This window comes from Xenopus laevis, chromosome 1L (genome assembly GCF_017654675.1).
Source record: "Xenopus laevis strain J_2021 chromosome 1L, Xenopus_laevis_v10.1, whole genome shotgun sequence".
Classification (NCBI taxonomy): Eukaryota; Metazoa; Chordata; class Amphibia; order Anura; family Pipidae; genus Xenopus; species Xenopus laevis.
Genome location: NC_054371.1, coordinates 169,757,058 through 169,775,728, shown reverse-complemented (window position 1 = coordinate 169,775,728; position 18,671 = coordinate 169,757,058). Strand labels below are relative to the sequence as shown.

The window sequence follows — 18,671 nt, the reverse complement described above, 5'->3', positions numbered from 1 at the left end:
TTAAAACTAAATAAGCTTTATCAGAAAGGAATATAAAAACACACCGGTAAACCCTCAAAGTAATGCTGCCCTGAGTCCTCTGACTCAAAGTCTGATTCAAAAGAAACACTGCATTTCTTTACTTTTATTTTGTACACATAGGTTTCTGTATCACACTTCCTTCTTTTAGCTTAAACCTCCAGGGCTTGGGATTGAGCATGCTCTGTTTACATCTCTCTCCCTCTTCCCCTCTCTGCTGTAATATGAGCCCAGTGCTATGAGTGAGCAGGGAGAGACTCAGGAAGGAAGTGATGTCACACCTAGCTAATATGGTGGCTGCTATCATAAACAGAGATTTTCTAGAGCTGTTTACTCAGGTATGATAAAGCATTCTACAGAATGAATATAGAGTTCTAGTTTGCATCTATTGGCAATAAACTGCCTCTGTAGCTTTCTTTCTCCTTTAATCACTTTAGAATATGCACAAGTGTCACCCAGTAACACCTATGATCTTAGTGCTCAGAGTTCCATTCTCAAATGAACTGCAAAGCCTGTTATGCCTGGCTATGTGTAGCTACACCCTTGACAATCAGTGGTTACTAAAGACAAAGACATAAAGGACAAGAAACAGCTTTAATGTGCTAAACTGTTTCTTTTCTTTTTTCTTAAATAGACCAAACAGAGCAGAATATGGAAAAATAAAGCAATAACATATACTTTCAACCTTTCTCCTGCAAATAACTCTATGGTAAATTTGGTGGATATAAAGAAAGATATTACTTCTATTGATCTGTGTTATGGGAAACCAATAGAGCATAAATGAAATCACTGGCTTGAAAGACAATCATATTGTTAACATTTTCTTCATCTTATGCGCAAATACATTTGCTGCTGAACGAAAAAGAGCAGATTTAGCTTAAGGTGTAGAGCAATGTGATTAAATCCCATGATATTGTGCTTACCTGTGAGGACATGCCATGGCAGGGATAAAGGATGGCTTTGTTGTCATCTTCAGAGCCTTGATCCAAACAGTAGCCAGTTGCTTTACTGTTTCGGAGCTGGAAATAAAAGAATTAAGAAACTTATGTCTGGTCTTCGATCTTTAGGTGAAATAGGGTAACAGCAGAATATTTCTTGCTTTGTCTGATTCATACACATCAATATGGCAAAGTAGAAATATTGTATTAATCATTCTTGACGGGAAATCTAATTGCTCAAATGTTTTGGGCTTTATGCCTGAATTTTTTCCAGAAAACCTGGAAAATGTCTGATTTTTAGGCTAAACCCAGCGCAGACCATAAAAAATTCAAATTTAGATAGCTGCCTCTCCCATTGACTTATACTGGACCTCGACAGGTCTGAGATGGCAGATTTTCGGATTCTGGCTTTTCGCAGCATCGGGGTATTTTTTTTTTCAGGAACAATTTAGTTCCCATAAAGGTTAGACCAGATAAATTTGAGGTTTAGTAAATAACCACTTTAATGTATGGTGATCACAATTGTACATAGCTTGTATAGATATGTAGCGGTGCTTGAGGCTTCCTGCAATGTCATTGGGCTTGGTGTTCCCTGCCCAACATAGAAAAGAGGATTGGGAGTATAACTGAAACTTATTCGAGAGAAAAGAAAAGGCTCAGTGGCTCATTTTTCTGACTCATTGGCTCAGTAAATTCCATGTCTACCTAGAATCAGTTCTTTGGGAAAGAACTCTGTATCCCATGCATTAAAACTCGATTACAAACTGGATGGTGAAGCACTTTAGCTAAATAACTGTGATACAGTGATATGAGGGTGTTGGCAGGGCTGTGTTTTCATCCAGTGTCACCCTAGGCACTGAACTTCTGCGCTTCTCCACAGGCTGCTGTGTGTACATGTGTGTGACATCACATCAAGCAGCGAATGCCATCACCTACACCAATGTCAGTCAAGTACCCCTCACCCTGTAGCTCTGCCACCAAATTTACACAGGAAGTTTCTGGTGGCAGCTGGGGATATTTTATTTTTTTTTCTAGAAAACTTTATTTATCATATAGGCACCCGAGGGCTGCTCCCCTAAACCTACTGCCCTAGGCAGAAGCCCACTGGGTGCCTATATATAAATACATCCCTAGGTGTTTTGCCTGTGTTGTTAGAAAAGCAACTAAATTTTATTCCTGTTCATCCTTCACCAAAAAAAAAAAATCTATTATTGCTAGTAAATATGGGGCAGATTTGGTCAATCTCAAGTTTAGCCTCTCCCCTTTGATCAAGATTTTTCTAGGATTTCTCAGTTTCCTTGCATTTTCTCACTAGTTTCCTTGCATTTCCTCATCTTGAGAGCTCTGAGGTTACAAGAACTATTCAAATCAATGGGCACACTAGTTGCATTAGTAAATCCTTTCAACAGAAGCCTATGGAAACCTTCACTATGAATGATGTCAGATAAAAAATGCACAAGGGCAAGCATAATAGAGTGCTGAAGATTTCTTAATGTCAAGGTCAAGTGAGAAAAAATGAAAAGTGGTTTCAGATTTTTGATAAATCTGCCCCTTAGTTAATGAAATGTTTTCAGCTAAAGTGATTACTAATATAGAAATGTTCTGTGGCTATCCCCCTTCTAGTAAAAGAATTTCCTATTTTTTTTTGCGGAAGAAAACAAATATCATTTGAAGGCGCCTGTGGATGCATTAAGGGGCATTGTGTGGGTGTGTGGATAATAGAAATTTAATTACAAAGCTATTGATGAGGAGGCATGACATATCTATGACTTGTCCCAATCTGGGAGACTTTGATTATTTTCAATGTTCCCACTTCAAATACTGTTTATATAAAATATTTCTGGAACGGTCTAATTCCTAAGACGGACGAATGGCTAGTGTCAGAGGGTCGATATTTGTTACCCCCGCGCTCTATGACACCATAACGCTATAGGGCCCAAGGCAGGATGGACTATAAGGGCTTATGGTCAACTGTGGACAATGGTCATTCATATAACTTATACTAGGCCATACAAATAAATGATCTCCACTCTGTTACTTAGATTCCAGAGTGTCAGCATAGTGTCAGCATGTCTCTTGGGGCCCCTTTTGCAGAAGTGTTGCTCAATAACTGGCTTTACCACAATGGCTATGTTTAGCCAACAGACGTCTACGAGGCTGTGGACAGTTGGAACCAGAAATCTCTTATGTTGCAAAACTGCACATCTTACAGGAATGTATAAATATATATGCCAGTAAGTCTCCTCGCCAGACCATGTATGGTATTTCCGTGTACCCCTTGTCATAATTACTGTAAATGCCTTCTGAAAGCTATATAACGCTTGGACCAAGAGGTGGGTCTTTGGTAAGGCCTTGGGTGACATTATGTGTGTTACTCCAACAGCTTACCCAGACAAAACTGTTATGTTGTATTATGTATGAATAAATTGCCTGACTATTACTAAAGGTTTTCCTTTACTGAGTTTTGTCTTATACGAGGTCAAAATGGTACTACTAAAAATACCATCAATACTCCTAAAGCCTGAAAGGAAGAACATTTTGCTTTGTTGGTCCTGATCTCCACAACAAATTGCTTCTCTTAGCATCCTATTGCCAAGCTACTCGATAGGGCCTTAGATCTAAACTACCTGAGATTTTGTAGGATGGTGTCGGATCCACAGGTCATATCCTACAAATCAGATGCAGTATAATATGGGTTAATATAATGGGACTGATAGAAAAATTACATGTGTTCCGCTATATGGAAGTGTTGCCATCCAACATGATGCAACATAACTGTCGGAAGGGACCGCTGCATGCTGCATCCAACAAGATGGTGTCTGAAAGGCTTTTTTATTTCATTGGAAAACACTGAGTTACAGAAGTAGATATATAAACAAAACACACCATCTGATTCATCTGATTCTTTTTACATTATAGCAGGGGGGATCAGATTTTTAGCATCCCACTAAATCTGTTGTGTGCTGTTGCATGACAAGATACTTTGAGTCAGATAAAGTCTGACTGACACAATCGGATCAAAATCTTCCAGGTACCCCTTAATCTACAAAGTCCTAAAGTAATGACTGTGTAGTGGAAATTCAGTTACCAGAGAACACTTGAGGTGAAAGCCAAAGTTTATTTGACACATACTACGTGGATTCTGAACTCACAAAGAGTCAGAAGCCCCAACAAAGAAATCACAGGGTTTTTATAGACTGGAGTTACCAGAAAGAGCACAGAGATATTGGTCTACAGCACAGAAAAACCTGTCACCACCTCAGTAACGTAACTAGAGGGGGGCAGGCCCTGGTGCGTGACGCGCAGCCGGGCCCCCGCCCCCCTCCCTACGCAATTTTTCAGACTGCAGTTTAGTGGCACTCGCACCCCCTGCTCCCCTGGTAGTTCCGCCACTGCACCACCTGCTTACTCTTTCAGCCAAGCAGGTGTCTCTGCCCTCAAGGCCAGGGTACTAGTGACTAAGGCCAGCTTGAGAACAGAATCCATCCAAGTTGGGGGCTCCTGGGGGAATCTGTATACACAGAAATGTATACTCTTTCAACTGTAAGCAAGTTAAAACAACAAATTCCAAAATTCTTTACCTTTTCTTAAGCATGGAAACATGTATAAATGAAAAAATATTGACAAACATAGGAGCTGGTTTTCTATATGTAATTGTGTATTACATGTATGTATGTGCTGAAAGGCAGTACTATTTGTGTAATGGAATCATTCAATGATGAGCTTACTGTAAGGTTTAATATTTGCATTGGCATTTTATACATTATTTCCTTGCAAGGAACATGAGAATAATGTTCTGACAAATAACTGCTTAAAATCAAATTTAACTTGTGGCATCACAAAATATTGTCATTCGCAGATCACTGCAAACTTATAAACAGGTGATTTAGAGCAATGTGGGAGATGCAATAGCTGTGCTTATATTTGCTTTCAGGAAGTTAGGTGATATACATTATGTAATCATATAGAAGTGTCTGTTTGAATGAAGAGTTAACATAGACAAAGGGCACACTGACTTTCACCTCCGACTATCATGTTTCAGGAATATCCCTGTGCAAATAACTGCTTCAATAAACTGATTTAGGACTTTGATAGTCTCAGACAAGCTTACAGTCATGTACAGCTATGACGACTTTGGCTATAGCACCAGGGGAAATGCATCTTTGTCAGATATCCTCACAGTTGGCTGTCAACTCCAACTGCACATAATGTCCTTTCAGAGCCTGGGGACACGCATGTACAGAGGAAAGCTAAGTGTATCATACAGCAAAGTAACATTACATAATAAAGCTCAGCACAACTAAAGAAATCTTAACACTGTCTGAGCCTCTAGCTATACCATAAGCCCTCTATTACTTCATGGATACTAGTGTCCATGACACAAGAAAACGGAGGAATAAAAATGTGCTAGATCTGACATTAGATCATATATAAACTGAACAACACAAACTATGGAAGTGCAGCTCAGTCCAAATTGAGTAAAACAAATGCTGACCATAACAAATCTCTAGCCTTTGTGTGTAAAACCCCAAGCACGACACATAGGGCTGCGATAACTTAGTAGTGCATTGGCTAACCCTATAGTGGAGATGACCTGGATGTGTAAAACCTCAGGTCCCACATTTCAAGGCTTAATCATTGCACACCAACATAGTCATATAAAGATGAATCAGCACTCACCGAATACTCGGTGCTGCACCCTGAACCCTTAGCTTGTAGTGATGCATAGGCAAATCAGAAACAAAAAGCGCACACTCCTTCAGACACCATCTTTGGATTAAAACTTCATGTATCTAATACAAAGACGTCCTAACACATTTCCTATCAACGGATTTGTAATCATGGGCACAATTAGAACTAAATGTCACAAAATTATTTAAACATCACAAGGATATGATTTAAAAACTGGAAAGAGTCAGGCAAATAACTGAGGGCCAGTTGAAACATTGCTTTAATGTGTGTAGCATGAGGCAGGTGAATATTCTCAGAACACTTATTGCTCACACATTAAGCAATGTTTCAACTGGCCCTCAGTTATTTGCCTGACTCTTTCCAGTTTTTAAATGAGGGATTAATCCCTTGCAGGAATTAAGGGCGGAGACATGCAAATCACATCAATGTCCCTGTGGCCAACTATGCATTCAGAACGGCAAGTTTAATACAGTCACAGTTAACTAATAAGCCAAATAGCCAAACTACAAACAGCCTGTTTCAATCCTCTTAGCTCCCATTAGTGCAACATGTTGGAACATGACAAGGACAAGGTAACCCATCTGATTATAATTTTCCCCAGTTGTTGGAAGCAATATCCCTTTACCCCCAATTTGTTTTTCCTCCTTACCTCACCATAAGTGATAGTGTTATTGTACACTCGCATTTCTGGATATACATTTTCCAAGTACCATTTAAAACTACGGCATTGAAGCTTCTGGCGCAGAGCGACTCTTTCTGAAACATCCCCAAAATCCACACCGGGGTTCTGAAAAGAAAATATAGCACAGGGTAATATTTCATGGGCAGTTAAGAAGTGAATTCGACATATATTAAGATACTGAGAGATTTGTATAAAGCTCTGAATCAGATTTATACCACAATTTGGTAAAGAATTTAATAAAATAAAACTTTATTAAGTAGATTTACTAATACAAGAACAAGAACAAGTGAAAGCTAATAACTGTTAGTCCTTTCCTTGCCAAATTATTGAATAACATTTACTGCTCTCTTTATGGATTTATCTAGCATATGGCCTGGTTCTGGAGTGCAGCATAGCAATCTATCCATAATTCTTCAAATTCTGATTCTTCATCCAGATGTACATAAATAGTCTCTACTTTCTGAGATAAAAAATCCCATTTATTATTATTTGCATCACAATGTGTTCCTTGCACTTCTGCATAGTTAAAGGGTTAACTTTTAGTATGATGTAGAGGGTGATATATTTGCAATTGGTTTTCATTTTTTTTTTATTATTTTGGGTTTTTGAGTTAGTCATCTTTTTATTCAGCAGTTCTCCATTCTGCAGTTTCAGCAATCTGGTTGCTAGGGTTCAAAATAACCTAGCAATCATGCATTGATTTGAATATGAGACAGGAATATGAATAGAAAAGGGCCAGAATAGAAAGATGAATAAAAAAAAGAACCAATAACATTACATTTATAGCTTTACAGAGCATTTGTTTTTTTTAGATGGTGTCAGAAAAAGAAGGCAAATAATTCAAAAACTATCAAAAAATAAATAATGAAGACCAATTGAAAAGTAGCTTAGAATCCATTCTATAGTAAACTAAAAGTTAACTTAAAGGTGAACCACCACTTTAAGCAAGGCTTGATTGGTTTCAGTTCTATCTAATTTATTCGAATTATGGCAAATAATGCTCTACCATTTTGTCCTCTAAAGGATTTGTTTATTCACCATTCTGGTTTTCCGGACAAAGGTTCCGTGTGCAGAAACCAAAACACTGGACTTTATAAATCTCACTTCTCAACAAGCTTTTTTATTTTTGTACAAATCTTGCGAGAGTCGACAGTTTTTGCTCTGTATTTTTTTGTTGTTTAATATATGTTTCTTCCTGTACTGGAAAGGTTGTATTGCATTTCTAGTCATTTCCAATTATTTTTTCAATCTAATGCCTACCTGCACCTACCATTTCATTAAACTGTGCTGTCACACTAGCAGACAAATTGCTGGATTTCGCATAATGAAACCTTGAATGTTTGTAACAGAATAGCATTTTCTCACGATAATAGTCTCCTTCAGTTACTGACAATATCACAAATTTGAAAGAATACATTCTGCGAATGATATAAAATCCAGTGGAACTGTAAACCTATGCATTCATTTTGTAATGAAATAACGCACATTTTGACAGTACTCAATACATCACTTGCAAGATTAATACAATCGCTAGGTGGAAATACATTATTGTAATTGATATTAGTGTATATTGATTTTGATTTTTGAGCCAGATCTAGGGACTATGTTGGTGACAGCAATTTTGACCTTGGAAGGTACAGATGAGCTCCAGTGTAATAAGGGAAGCACATTTCTGTCTGAGGAACACTGGAAGAAGCTGTACACAGATTGTCTGGCATGTGTCACTCTGCACAGATGCTCCAGGCCTTAGGGCTACAAAGCGGTTTATTATCCCCTTTATTTGTCATCTTTAACTGTCGGACATATGGGTTTTAATTTGTCTGCCATCTTCCTGGCGTGTTACAGAGTAGATCAGTTAATGAAAGGACACTCAATATATCAGTAAGGTGTGATGTTTATGCAGTTTCTCAAAACCTTGGTGCAATAATGTTTACAGCCTGTTCACAAATTTTTTCCTGAAAATGCGTCAAAAATTTCCCGTGAAAGAAAACTGTCAAGACAAAAAAGTTGCTGTAAGACAAAACGTCCATTGACTTTAATGCATTTGGAGTGAGAAAAAAAGTTGTGCACGCAAAAATTAGTTAGCGTGTCAAAAAAAAAAAAAAAGAATGTGTTTATTGACTTCAATGCGTTTCTTGATTTTTTTCTCCATTTTGTGTATTTTTCAGCAGTCGAAAGGGGATAGATTCGCTCCTCACTATTTACAAAGTAGACATGATTTCATGGTGTTCATGCTGAGACAATTGTATAAAATGAATCTTTAGAATTTATGGTAAATATATCATTAGGCAATTAGTCATAGCATTAAGGGTGTAACTATAGAGCAAGCAGACCCTACAGCTTAGTTTTTATATAGTTTATCTTTATATTTAAGATTACTCCTGTTAAACGTTCAACCTGTTATTCAAGGCACTGTCTAGTTATTAGAATTAAACTGGCCATACATGGACTGATATTACCTTCTGACTCTCACTCCTCCACTTAGTCCAGTTGTGAGGTTAAATGTCAGCCTCCTTGACCAATTTCAGAACTCAGCCCGATATTGATCATAGTGGCTGAAAAATCCCATTGGACAAGGACATAGTTACATAGTTAGATCGAGTTGCAAAAAGACCAAAGTCCATCAAGTTCAACCCCTCCAAATGAAACCCAGCATCTATACATCCATACACACACACACACACACACACTGACCCCTCCATATACTCACATAAACTATATATACTAAAACACTAACTATAGATTTTAGTATCACAATAGCCTTTGATATTATGTCTGTCCAAAAAATCATCCAAGCCATTCTTAAAGGCATTAACTGAATCAGCCATCACAACATCACCCGGCAGTGCATTCCACAACCTCACTGTCCTGACTGTGAAGAACCCCCTACGTTGCTTCAAATGAAAGTTCTTTTCTTCTAGTCTAAAGGGGTGGCCTCTGGTACGGTGATCCACTTTATGGGTAAAAAGGTCCCCTGCTATTTGTCTATAATGTCCTCTAATGTACTTGTAAAGTCTAATCATGTCCCCTCACAAGCTTTTTTATGCAACACTTTATTTGCTTTAGTGGCCACAGAGTGACACTGCCCAGAATTAGTCACAAAACCCCTAGATCCTTCTCAGTTAAGGAAACTCCCAACACACTGCCACTTAGTGTATAACTTGCATCTATATTACTTTTGCTGGCACAAACTCATACTATTATGATTTGCAATGAAGTCCAGTATCTTATCCCTTAATACCCCTTTTGACTGCATTGACACATGGATGCTTTTCTCTGCAGACCTACCATCTGTGTAACCAAATAGGTTAAAAATGTGTTTGATCAAATTAAGTGACACCTAACAATCAGGAAGAATTTTTGAACAAAAAGTTAAATGACAAGGAAACCACTCTAGCGGAAACTTTGGCAAACAATTGGCCACCATAGACAGCCCTCTGTGAAGTGCTACATTTTGTTTTAGCAAACCCCTTACTTTCATGCAGCTACTTCAACATTGAGGTTGGCAGCTGCCATATCGCTTTCACCAACATCATTCTCAGGTCTCTGTGTTGGATCTATGCATGTGATCATAACCCATTGACCCTGCCAAACTATTTAGCTTTTAGTTGCCGTAATGTTTACTTGATGTTCCAGTCATTATATTAATCAGAAGATTAGGGAGATTAAAACAGCGGGAGATTAGGGAGCTTAATGCGTGGCTCAAGTCTTGGTGCAGGAAGGAAGGGTTTGGGTTCCTAGAGCACTGGGCTGACTTTTCGTTGGGGTACAACCTATATAGCCGTGACGGTTTGCACCTCAATGGAAGGGGGTCCGCGGTGCTAGGGGAAAGAATGGCTAAGAGGTTGGAGGAGTGTTTAAACTAGGCAAGAGGGGGTGGGTGAGATAAAGGATTATGGGGAAGCTAGTGTAGACGGGGTAGTGGGGTTAGTAAGGGGTCATGGGGGAGGAGTGAGGGGGCATACAGTTTACCAGCTAAGGAGGTCCCTCTGTTACAAGGAAAACAGAATAATACTAACTTAACGTATAATTCTTCACTAAGTAATGCACATTTCAAAAGTAAAAGTAGTAACCTCCGCTGTATGCTGGCAAATGCACGGAGTTTGTCAGGTAAAATGGGAGACCTAGAATTAATTGCATGCTCTAAAAATTATGATATAATTGGTATCACTGAGACCTGGTGGGATGAAACATGTGACTGGATTGTGAATTTAAATGGTTACACCCTTTTTAGAGGGACAGAGGGATTAAAAAGGGTGGAGGAGTGGGTTTGTATGTAAAGCCTGAATTAAAGCCATGCGCTAAAGAAATAAAAATAGCTGGCACTGGTGAGGGTGTAGAATCACTCTGGGTAGAGATTTCGACTGGGCAAAAGGTATCAAAAAGAATTATCATTGGTGTATGCTATAAACCACCTCGTATAAGTGTCGAGTATGAAGCCCAGCTACTCTTGCAGATACAAGCGGCTTCACAGCTGGGTCAAGTTGTTGCTATGGGTGACTTCAATTATCCAGACATTGACTGGGGTAATGGGGTTGCTAAGACAGAAAAAGCTAGTAGGTTTGTAAATATGCTGAATGACAACTTTTTATTCCAGCTCGTTCAAGAACCTACTAGGAATAACTCTCTTTTGGACCTTGTAATAACTAACAATACTGAACTCATCTCTAACATTTGTGTGGGTGAGCATTTAGGGAATAGTGATCATAACATGGTCTCCTTTGAGATTCTGTTGCAGAAGCAATTCTATAAGGGAGTAACTAAAACACTAAATTTCAGACGTGCAAACTTTGACAGTATAAGGGCATCTCTGCAACATATTAAGTGGGAAATGCTTTTCACAGGGTTAAACACAGAACAAAAATGGGAAGTCTTTAAAATGCTGCTTAATAAATATACTTGTCAGTATATTCCACTTGTAAGCAAGGAACGTCGTTGCAAAGCAAAACCTTTTTGGTTCAATAGAAGCGTTGGTGTTGAGGTGGGTAAGAAAAGACGTGCTTTTAAGGCTTTCAAGTTAGCTGGTACAGCCGAAACATTTATAAGGTACAAGGAGGCCAATAAATCATGCAAAGAAGCTATAAGGCAAGCTAAAATTGCTATAGAAAAGGATATTGCAGCAAGCAGTAAAAAAAATCCCAAATTATTTTTTAAATATGTCAATAGTAAAAAAATGAAGCAGGAAGGGGTGGGACCCTTACTATCAGAGGGGGATCAGCTGGTTGATGAAAACAAAATAAAAGCGCAGATTCTGAACTCGTATTTTTCATCTGTTTACACAAATGAAGAACCAGTAAGTGAAGGTTTCCTTCTTAACACTCCCAATTCTAGTAATACAACTAATGATGCATGGTTCACACAAGAAGAAATTCAAAAGAGACTTGAACAGGTTAAGATTAACAAAGGTCCAGGGCCAGATGGTATTCATCCCAGGGTAATTAGCGAGCTTAGCTCTGTGATTGCCAAACCTCTTTACTTAATTTTTCAGGATTCATTGAGATCTGGTATTGTGCCAAGAGACTGGCGAATTGCTAATGTGGTGCCTCTATTCAAAAAAGGATCCCGTTCTCAGCCTCAAAACTATAGGCCAGTTAGTCTGACGTCAGTATTAGGAAAGCTTTTCGAAGGGTTAATAAAGGATAAGATACTGGACTTCATAGCAAATCATAATACTATGAGTTTGTGCCAGCATGGTTTTATGCGTAATAGATCTTGCCAGACTAACTTAATTTCTTTTTACGAGAATGTAAGTAGAGACCTCGATTCTGGGATGGCAGTGGATGTGATTTACTTAGACTTTGCTAAAGCATTTGATACAGTGCCACACAAAAGGTTACTGGTTAAATTAAGGAATGTTGGCCTGGAACATAGTATTTGTACCTGGATAGCGAACTGGCTAAAAGATAGACTACAAAGAGTGGTGGTAAATGGAACATTTTCTAATTGGACCAGTGTTGTTAGTGGAGTACCGCAGGGCTCTGTACTAGGTCCCTTGCTTTTCAACTTGTTTATTAATGACCTGGAGGTGGGCATTGAAAGTACTGTTTCTATTTTTGCAGATGATACTAAATTGTGCAGAACTATAGGTTCCATGCAGGATGCTGCCACTTTGCAAAGTGATCTGTCTAAACTGGAAAACTGGGCAGCAAACTGGAAAATGAGGTTCAATGTTGATAAATGCAAGGTTATGCACTTTGGCAAAAATAATATAAATGCAAGTTATACACTAAATGGCAATGTGTTGGGAGTTTCCTTAAATGAAAAGGATCTAGGGGTCTTTGTAGATAACACGTTGTCTAATTCTGGGCAGTGTCATTCTGTGGCTACTAAAGCAAATAAAGTTCTGTCTTGCATAAAAAAGGGCATTAACTCAAGGGATGAAAACATAATTATGCCTCTTTATAGGTCCCTGGTAAGGCCTCATCTGGAGTATGCAGTTCAGTTTTGGACTCCAGTCCTTAAGAGGGATATAAATGAGCTGGAGAGAGTGCAGAGACGTGCAACTAAATTGGTTAGAGGGACGGAAGACTTAAATTATGAGGGTAGACTGTCAAGGTTGGGGTTGTTTTCTCTGGAAAAAAGGCGCTTGCGAGGGGACATGATTACACTTTACAAGTACATTAGAGGACATTATAGACAAATGGCAGGGGACCTTTTTACCCATAAAGTGGATCACCGTACCAGAGGCCACCCCTTTAGACTAGAAGAAAAGAACTTTCATTTGAAGCAACGTAGAGGGTTCTTCACAGTCAGGACAGTGAGGTTGTGGAATGCACTGCCGGGTGATGTTGTGATGGCTGATTCAGTTAATGCCTTTAAGAATGGCTTGGATGATTTTTTGGACAGACATAATATTAAAGGCTATTGTGATACTAAACTCTATAGTTAATATAGGTATGGGTATATAGAATTTTAATTAAAAGTAGGGAGGGGTGTGTGTAGGGATGCTGGGTTTTCATTTGGAGGGGTTGAACTTGATGGACTTTGTCTTTTTTCAACCCAATTTAACTATGTAACTATGTAACTATGTAACTATCTGTGCTCTTTGTGCATGCACAGGTTTTCATGCATAGCTTGATGTGCATATGCTAAGTCCAAGTCTGAAACACAAAAAAACTGTATGGATGCACTTCAGGGAGAATTATTCAGGGAAGATTGGTAAATGCTATTGTTCCCTAACATGTATATAAACTTATGCTGAGGGTTTCCTTGTCCTTTAAACAATCCCTGCATCATGCTACAAGTTAATTTGCATCTTAAATATTCCTTCCAGTATACGCACAGGTATTGACATGAGCACATATAGGCAGTTACCATCAAAGTCAGGGATAATTTGCTGCTTGTATTGCTCTACTGGGGTAATACTCTCCCAGAAACAATCCCAGATACACGGCATCGGTGTAGGTGCAGACACATGGAGGAAATTTTGGATTGAAAATACAAACGTAAGTGTTTAGGTGCCAAAATCTGCTCTGTTTGTCTGCACTGAGGTTGATGCCGTATCTCTGGGATCAGAGTGTGAATAGGAGTATATGGTCTATTTATAGGCCTGCACTTACATGTATATGCAGTTTTTTTACCCATTCAGTAAAGTAGTAAATGCAACTGAGCCTCGACAATAACTATAACTTAGTAGTTGTTACGGATTATTGCGCCAGTGCAAATTGTCCATTGCTGATAATTGAACCCGACTGACATGAATACTGAAAATTCAACTCCCTAAGTTATGGCTTTACGAATTTAATATAGCTTTTGCCGGAAACTGTTAAGCGACCACTTCCGACAGTGGAAGACTGTTTGCGATATTTTATGGTTTGCGCCAATGCGCAGTAAATGTAATAAACTTCTTACTGAAAAAGTCGTTATGTTTGTTCCAGAATATTACAACACCTTCAAGCACTTCTTAAGAGTGCGTAATTAACATTCGCAATGTGCAATTAAAATTCGCAATGCAATAACCGTTTAAGGAACAATATTACATTGCGAGTTGTGGATTTTTATTCTTATTGGTGCAAATTATTTTGCTCTTTGCGACTTTTATTACATTCCCCCGTATAACTTTTACCATCTGAACCATGCATTCCTTAAAAATACACTTGGGGAGGTAATATGTTTCGTTAGCACAAAAAATTCCTTTTTGACTGATTAAACACCTCAACGACTGCATCTCAAAGTTTGCAACCAAATGTCTTTTGCAAACATCTGCATATTCCTTATAAAACCCCAAATGATTGCACTCTTTTTAGTATGCCCAGGGCTCATTAACATTATTATGTTAAGGGCATATTAATGTGAAAAATGATCGCTATTATAATGTTATTCAAGATATTGTTTTCCCTACTTGCTCTCCCATAAATAAGTGCTCTATGCTCTTGTGTATGTTATAGATTAGAGCAATGGGGCCTGGTGTAGAGGTCTACATGCATGGGCACAAGGAAGCTCTGCACTTCAGCAAGAGGTGCATTTTATAATAAGAAGAAGAAGAATGTGTCTTTATAAAATTCCAGCATATACTGCAGAGCTATATATATCCCTCTGTTGTTTGCCCATAGGTGTTCCAGCTTGAACCAAATAAATAGCTCACCAGTAAGGATGCCTATAAGACACATGCCAACCCTTACATGTAGGACAATGATCACTATCCAGTACAAAGCTAATGCATTTTTGGCATTTATACCTCCTGCCATTTTAGCAAGTGAATTATTGAGTCTTTTAAAATAAATGAAAATATAATTGTTTCTATTCCCTATCCATATATTAAGACTGATTAATATCTAATATAAGTTGTCTAGTGACTACTGTATCAGAAAACGTTGCTAATCTGAGGTGGATACAGCTAATTACTTACTGTCATAGGTATATTCCAAGCCATGTAGACGTGGGATTTGAACTCATCCATCCACACTTCAGCAGCTCTTAAAGCATTGCGCTTTGCATAGTAGTCAATGTCATTGTTGTAAGGCTTTTTTGTGCGTTCGATGTGGGCAACTCTGGAGCAAGGAAGGACTTCCATGCTTCCACCACATTGCCATACCTGAAAGAAAAATGGAGACAAAAAAGTGTTTTTATGTAATCATAAATTAGGGTAACTGAATATATCATCCATCAGATTCATTAATTTTCATAAAGAACATAGATTTTAATAAGGTAAACACCATACAGTGGGCTGTGGTGGATAAAGTTGACGTAATGCTTTGCAGACTACTTAGTGATTCTTTGAATATGAGGGTTTTGAAACAGTGAAGGTAAAAATTAATTGTATTTATACAAGTTGCAAACAGAAAGGCTCTGCATGGGGTGCTAAAGGCCTGGTTATGGAGTAACCGTCCATATTGCAGTGTTAGAAGAGGCATTAAAGACTAAATAAACATTATCAGGAAGTTGGTGGTCATTTTGGGACCATGATTTGTATCTCTTTAATAATACCATTACTCAAAGTGCCGTTTAAGCATGTAATGATCTCTAGAAATGCTTGAATAGCAAGGCACCACCTTGTATACACTATGTAGATAAACTAATTAAATAAAAAAATTTAGTTTTTCTACTAGGCCCTCTACTTTAGCATCTGATACTTTTATTCCAAATTATTTCAGATATCTCTCTAGTTTAGGGTCTTTGGGTCAATGAGTCAGGTTAATGTGTATCATCTTTGCAAAGTGTTGTGGAATATGCCAGCTGTACATAAATAGAGGACAACAATAGTTTTCTATCCTCGTTATAATAAAGTCATTGGGAAAAGCCCATTGCCTAGCAACACTATGTCCCAGAGCCTTCTATGCTGCTTAATACAGAAAGGGTTATAACTCATTTCTGTTTTGTATTTGAAAAATATAACAAAAGCTGGGTCATAATGGGAGTTTTATCTTAACTACTTGACGTCTGTAAATTTGACATTCTGGGTCCATTCGCCCCAATACAGACTTATGATTAAAAATAGCATGATTTGAAACTTTATAAACTTTAAAACTAAATAATCAGTATTGCTCCATAGATAGCATCTATAATTCGAAAACACATTGCTTGCTCAAGGGTAACACACTGCCCGTGTTTTATACATAACTCTCTGCCAGTGGACCCTTAAAGCAACTTGTGACAGAAGTAATGTAGTTCTTATGTAGTAATACTGTAGTTCTCTGAAGCAGAACTGGGCTGTCCACAAACTACAAACATCATATTAACAGGGATTAGCTACAATGCACATTCACTAACCATGTCACTTTTCCCTTTTCTTTTATTCTATATGTTGTATTTGTTATTGCTTTGTTTATAGAAAACTAATAGAAAGACATTAAAAAACATGAATTGCATGGTTTAAAACCCCAAGACTCTGAAAAAGAGCATGACTTGGTAGCGTATGGGTGGACTGTGAACTAAGGGGGCCCCATGCTGTAATGGACTATGCTTGTGAATTATACTTGCTTGGCAGATACACTAATATTCTGCTATCACTTTTTTTTTAAGGATTTCAATGAAGGCTTCAATCAAGCAAAGAACCTTTACCTGGAAAACCCCCAGGTCACAAGCATTCTGTATAATAAATTTCTGTAGTAGGTAAAGGGAACACACTGAGCAATAGGATAGGCCCATGAGTCCTGGTTCAAAGAGAAAGAAGATGTTGAGTGACCCCAGTTACCTAAAAGAGAAGGGTGCGTGTGTGCCATTTGAATTGTATCAACATAACAGTTTCTGGTTATTGCAAGAGAGAGAGAATAAGAATTCTTCTATATGCCTCTATTACAGATTGACACATGTGCCTGAAATGGTGAAGTTAAAAGGAATCACACTTGGACACATCTACGTGACAATACAAAGACTGACTGAGCAATTTTAAAGGAGGCTGCAATTCTTTAAATGGAGGCCCATGAGACCTATTGTTCTTGTGGCTAGGTGTTGCTGACTGCCAGTAGGAGCGGGTTGGGTTTCTTTAGTTAGTTGTTTTCAACCCCCTCCCCTTGGCTCAAGGCAGGTATGAAAGGAGATTAAAGCTTATAAGGTGAGGTGGAAAGGAGAGAGGCCAGATAACCATTTTGTTTTTTGTGTTTTTTACCAACCCTCCTAACCCCTTAAGCTGTACAGGTTCAGATCTTCAAGAGGACAGAGGTCACGAGCAGGAGTGGCTGAATGTACATCAGAACTCAAAGCAGCAGAATGCTGCAAGACATAAACAGCACCAGAGAGTGGGGGCTATGCCCAGGCTAGTAGGCTGTGAACATACAATCAGGTATGGACTGAGTTGAGATAAGACCAACCAGGGAGAGCAGGGCAAAGGGCTCCTCCTTGGTGGATGCTCATGTGGCACAACAGAGAAAGAGCCAGAGGCTAGATTCAGGCTAGCAGGCTGTGATCATACGTCGAGCTTGAGAAAAGAGCAATCAGGGTGAGCAGGGCAAAAGGCTCTGGGCTCATCCTTGGGGGATGCTCAGGACAGAGAAAGCACCAGAGGGTAGTGGCTATGCCTAGGCTAGGCTAGAATTTTTGCCGCAAATTTTTGTGGGCGTTTCGTGAATTTATTCGCTGCCGGCGAATCGCGCAAATTCGCGCCTGGCGAATAAATTCGCCCATCACTAATAGTGTCCCTTTGAATGCACATACTGTACAGCAGTTATGCAGGCATTTCCTGTGATAAGGGGTATAGACAATAGAGGTTCTTTAAAAACACTAACAAAAGGTCTACAAACAAAGAGGCTTTTATTTTCCACATCTTCCAAATACTCATTCCTGTGGAAGCTAGCAAATATGATCAGAGAAATCAAGCAAGTATCTCTTAACCGACTGTAGCACTAGAACAATGAAGAGCAGGAGAATTATAGGCCGTGGCTGAAATTTCAACAAACATATCAATCATCCTGGAGAACCTGTGTAGGAACAATCTGCAAAGGATGTGCATTAGGGCCTGGATTTGCATTAGGGATGCCGCAAGCACACTGAATAAACAAGAGCTATCATAAAAGGAGTATTCAGGCTTTCTCACCTGGAGCTACATCTATCTCCCCTGAACTGCTGCACAGAAAGCACCAGGAATCTCCCGCAGCTCACAGATTAACAGACAGATTTGTTATATTAAATCGTCAACATTAGAAAAAAATCAAAACAATGTTTTTTTTTTAGGCTTGACATAAAATAGCTTGTTGCAAATAAAGGGATAATGGGAGTCTGCCACTGTAACAGAGAGTTTTATCCCCTATATTGAGATGCCATTCATACATTATGAATACATTTTCGGTGAACATGAAATTATTTCTTCACAAGGAGCGACGAATCACTTCTTAATAAAATGCTATATTAATATTCATCAATTCTTGATGAACTGCAATGTGTCATTGTCACCAGGCAGGAGTGGT

The 18,671-nt window shown here is 38.6% G+C and overlaps 1 protein-coding gene across 1 annotated transcript in view; it reads right to left on the bottom strand.

Moving 5' to 3' along the window:
- Positions 1-18,671, bottom strand: part of galnt9.L (polypeptide N-acetylgalactosaminyltransferase 9 L homeolog) — a 139,400-nt gene that overhangs the window by 9,973 nt on the left and 110,756 nt on the right. The window contains exons 7-9 of the mRNA XM_018262326.2: positions 15,179-15,364; positions 6,298-6,435; positions 942-1,037 (exon numbers count right to left, since the gene is read on the bottom strand). Of these exons, the coding sequence (XP_018117815.1) occupies positions 942-1,037; positions 6,298-6,435; positions 15,179-15,364 (420 nt within the window). The remainder of the gene's footprint in view (positions 1-941; positions 1,038-6,297; positions 6,436-15,178; positions 15,365-18,671) is intronic.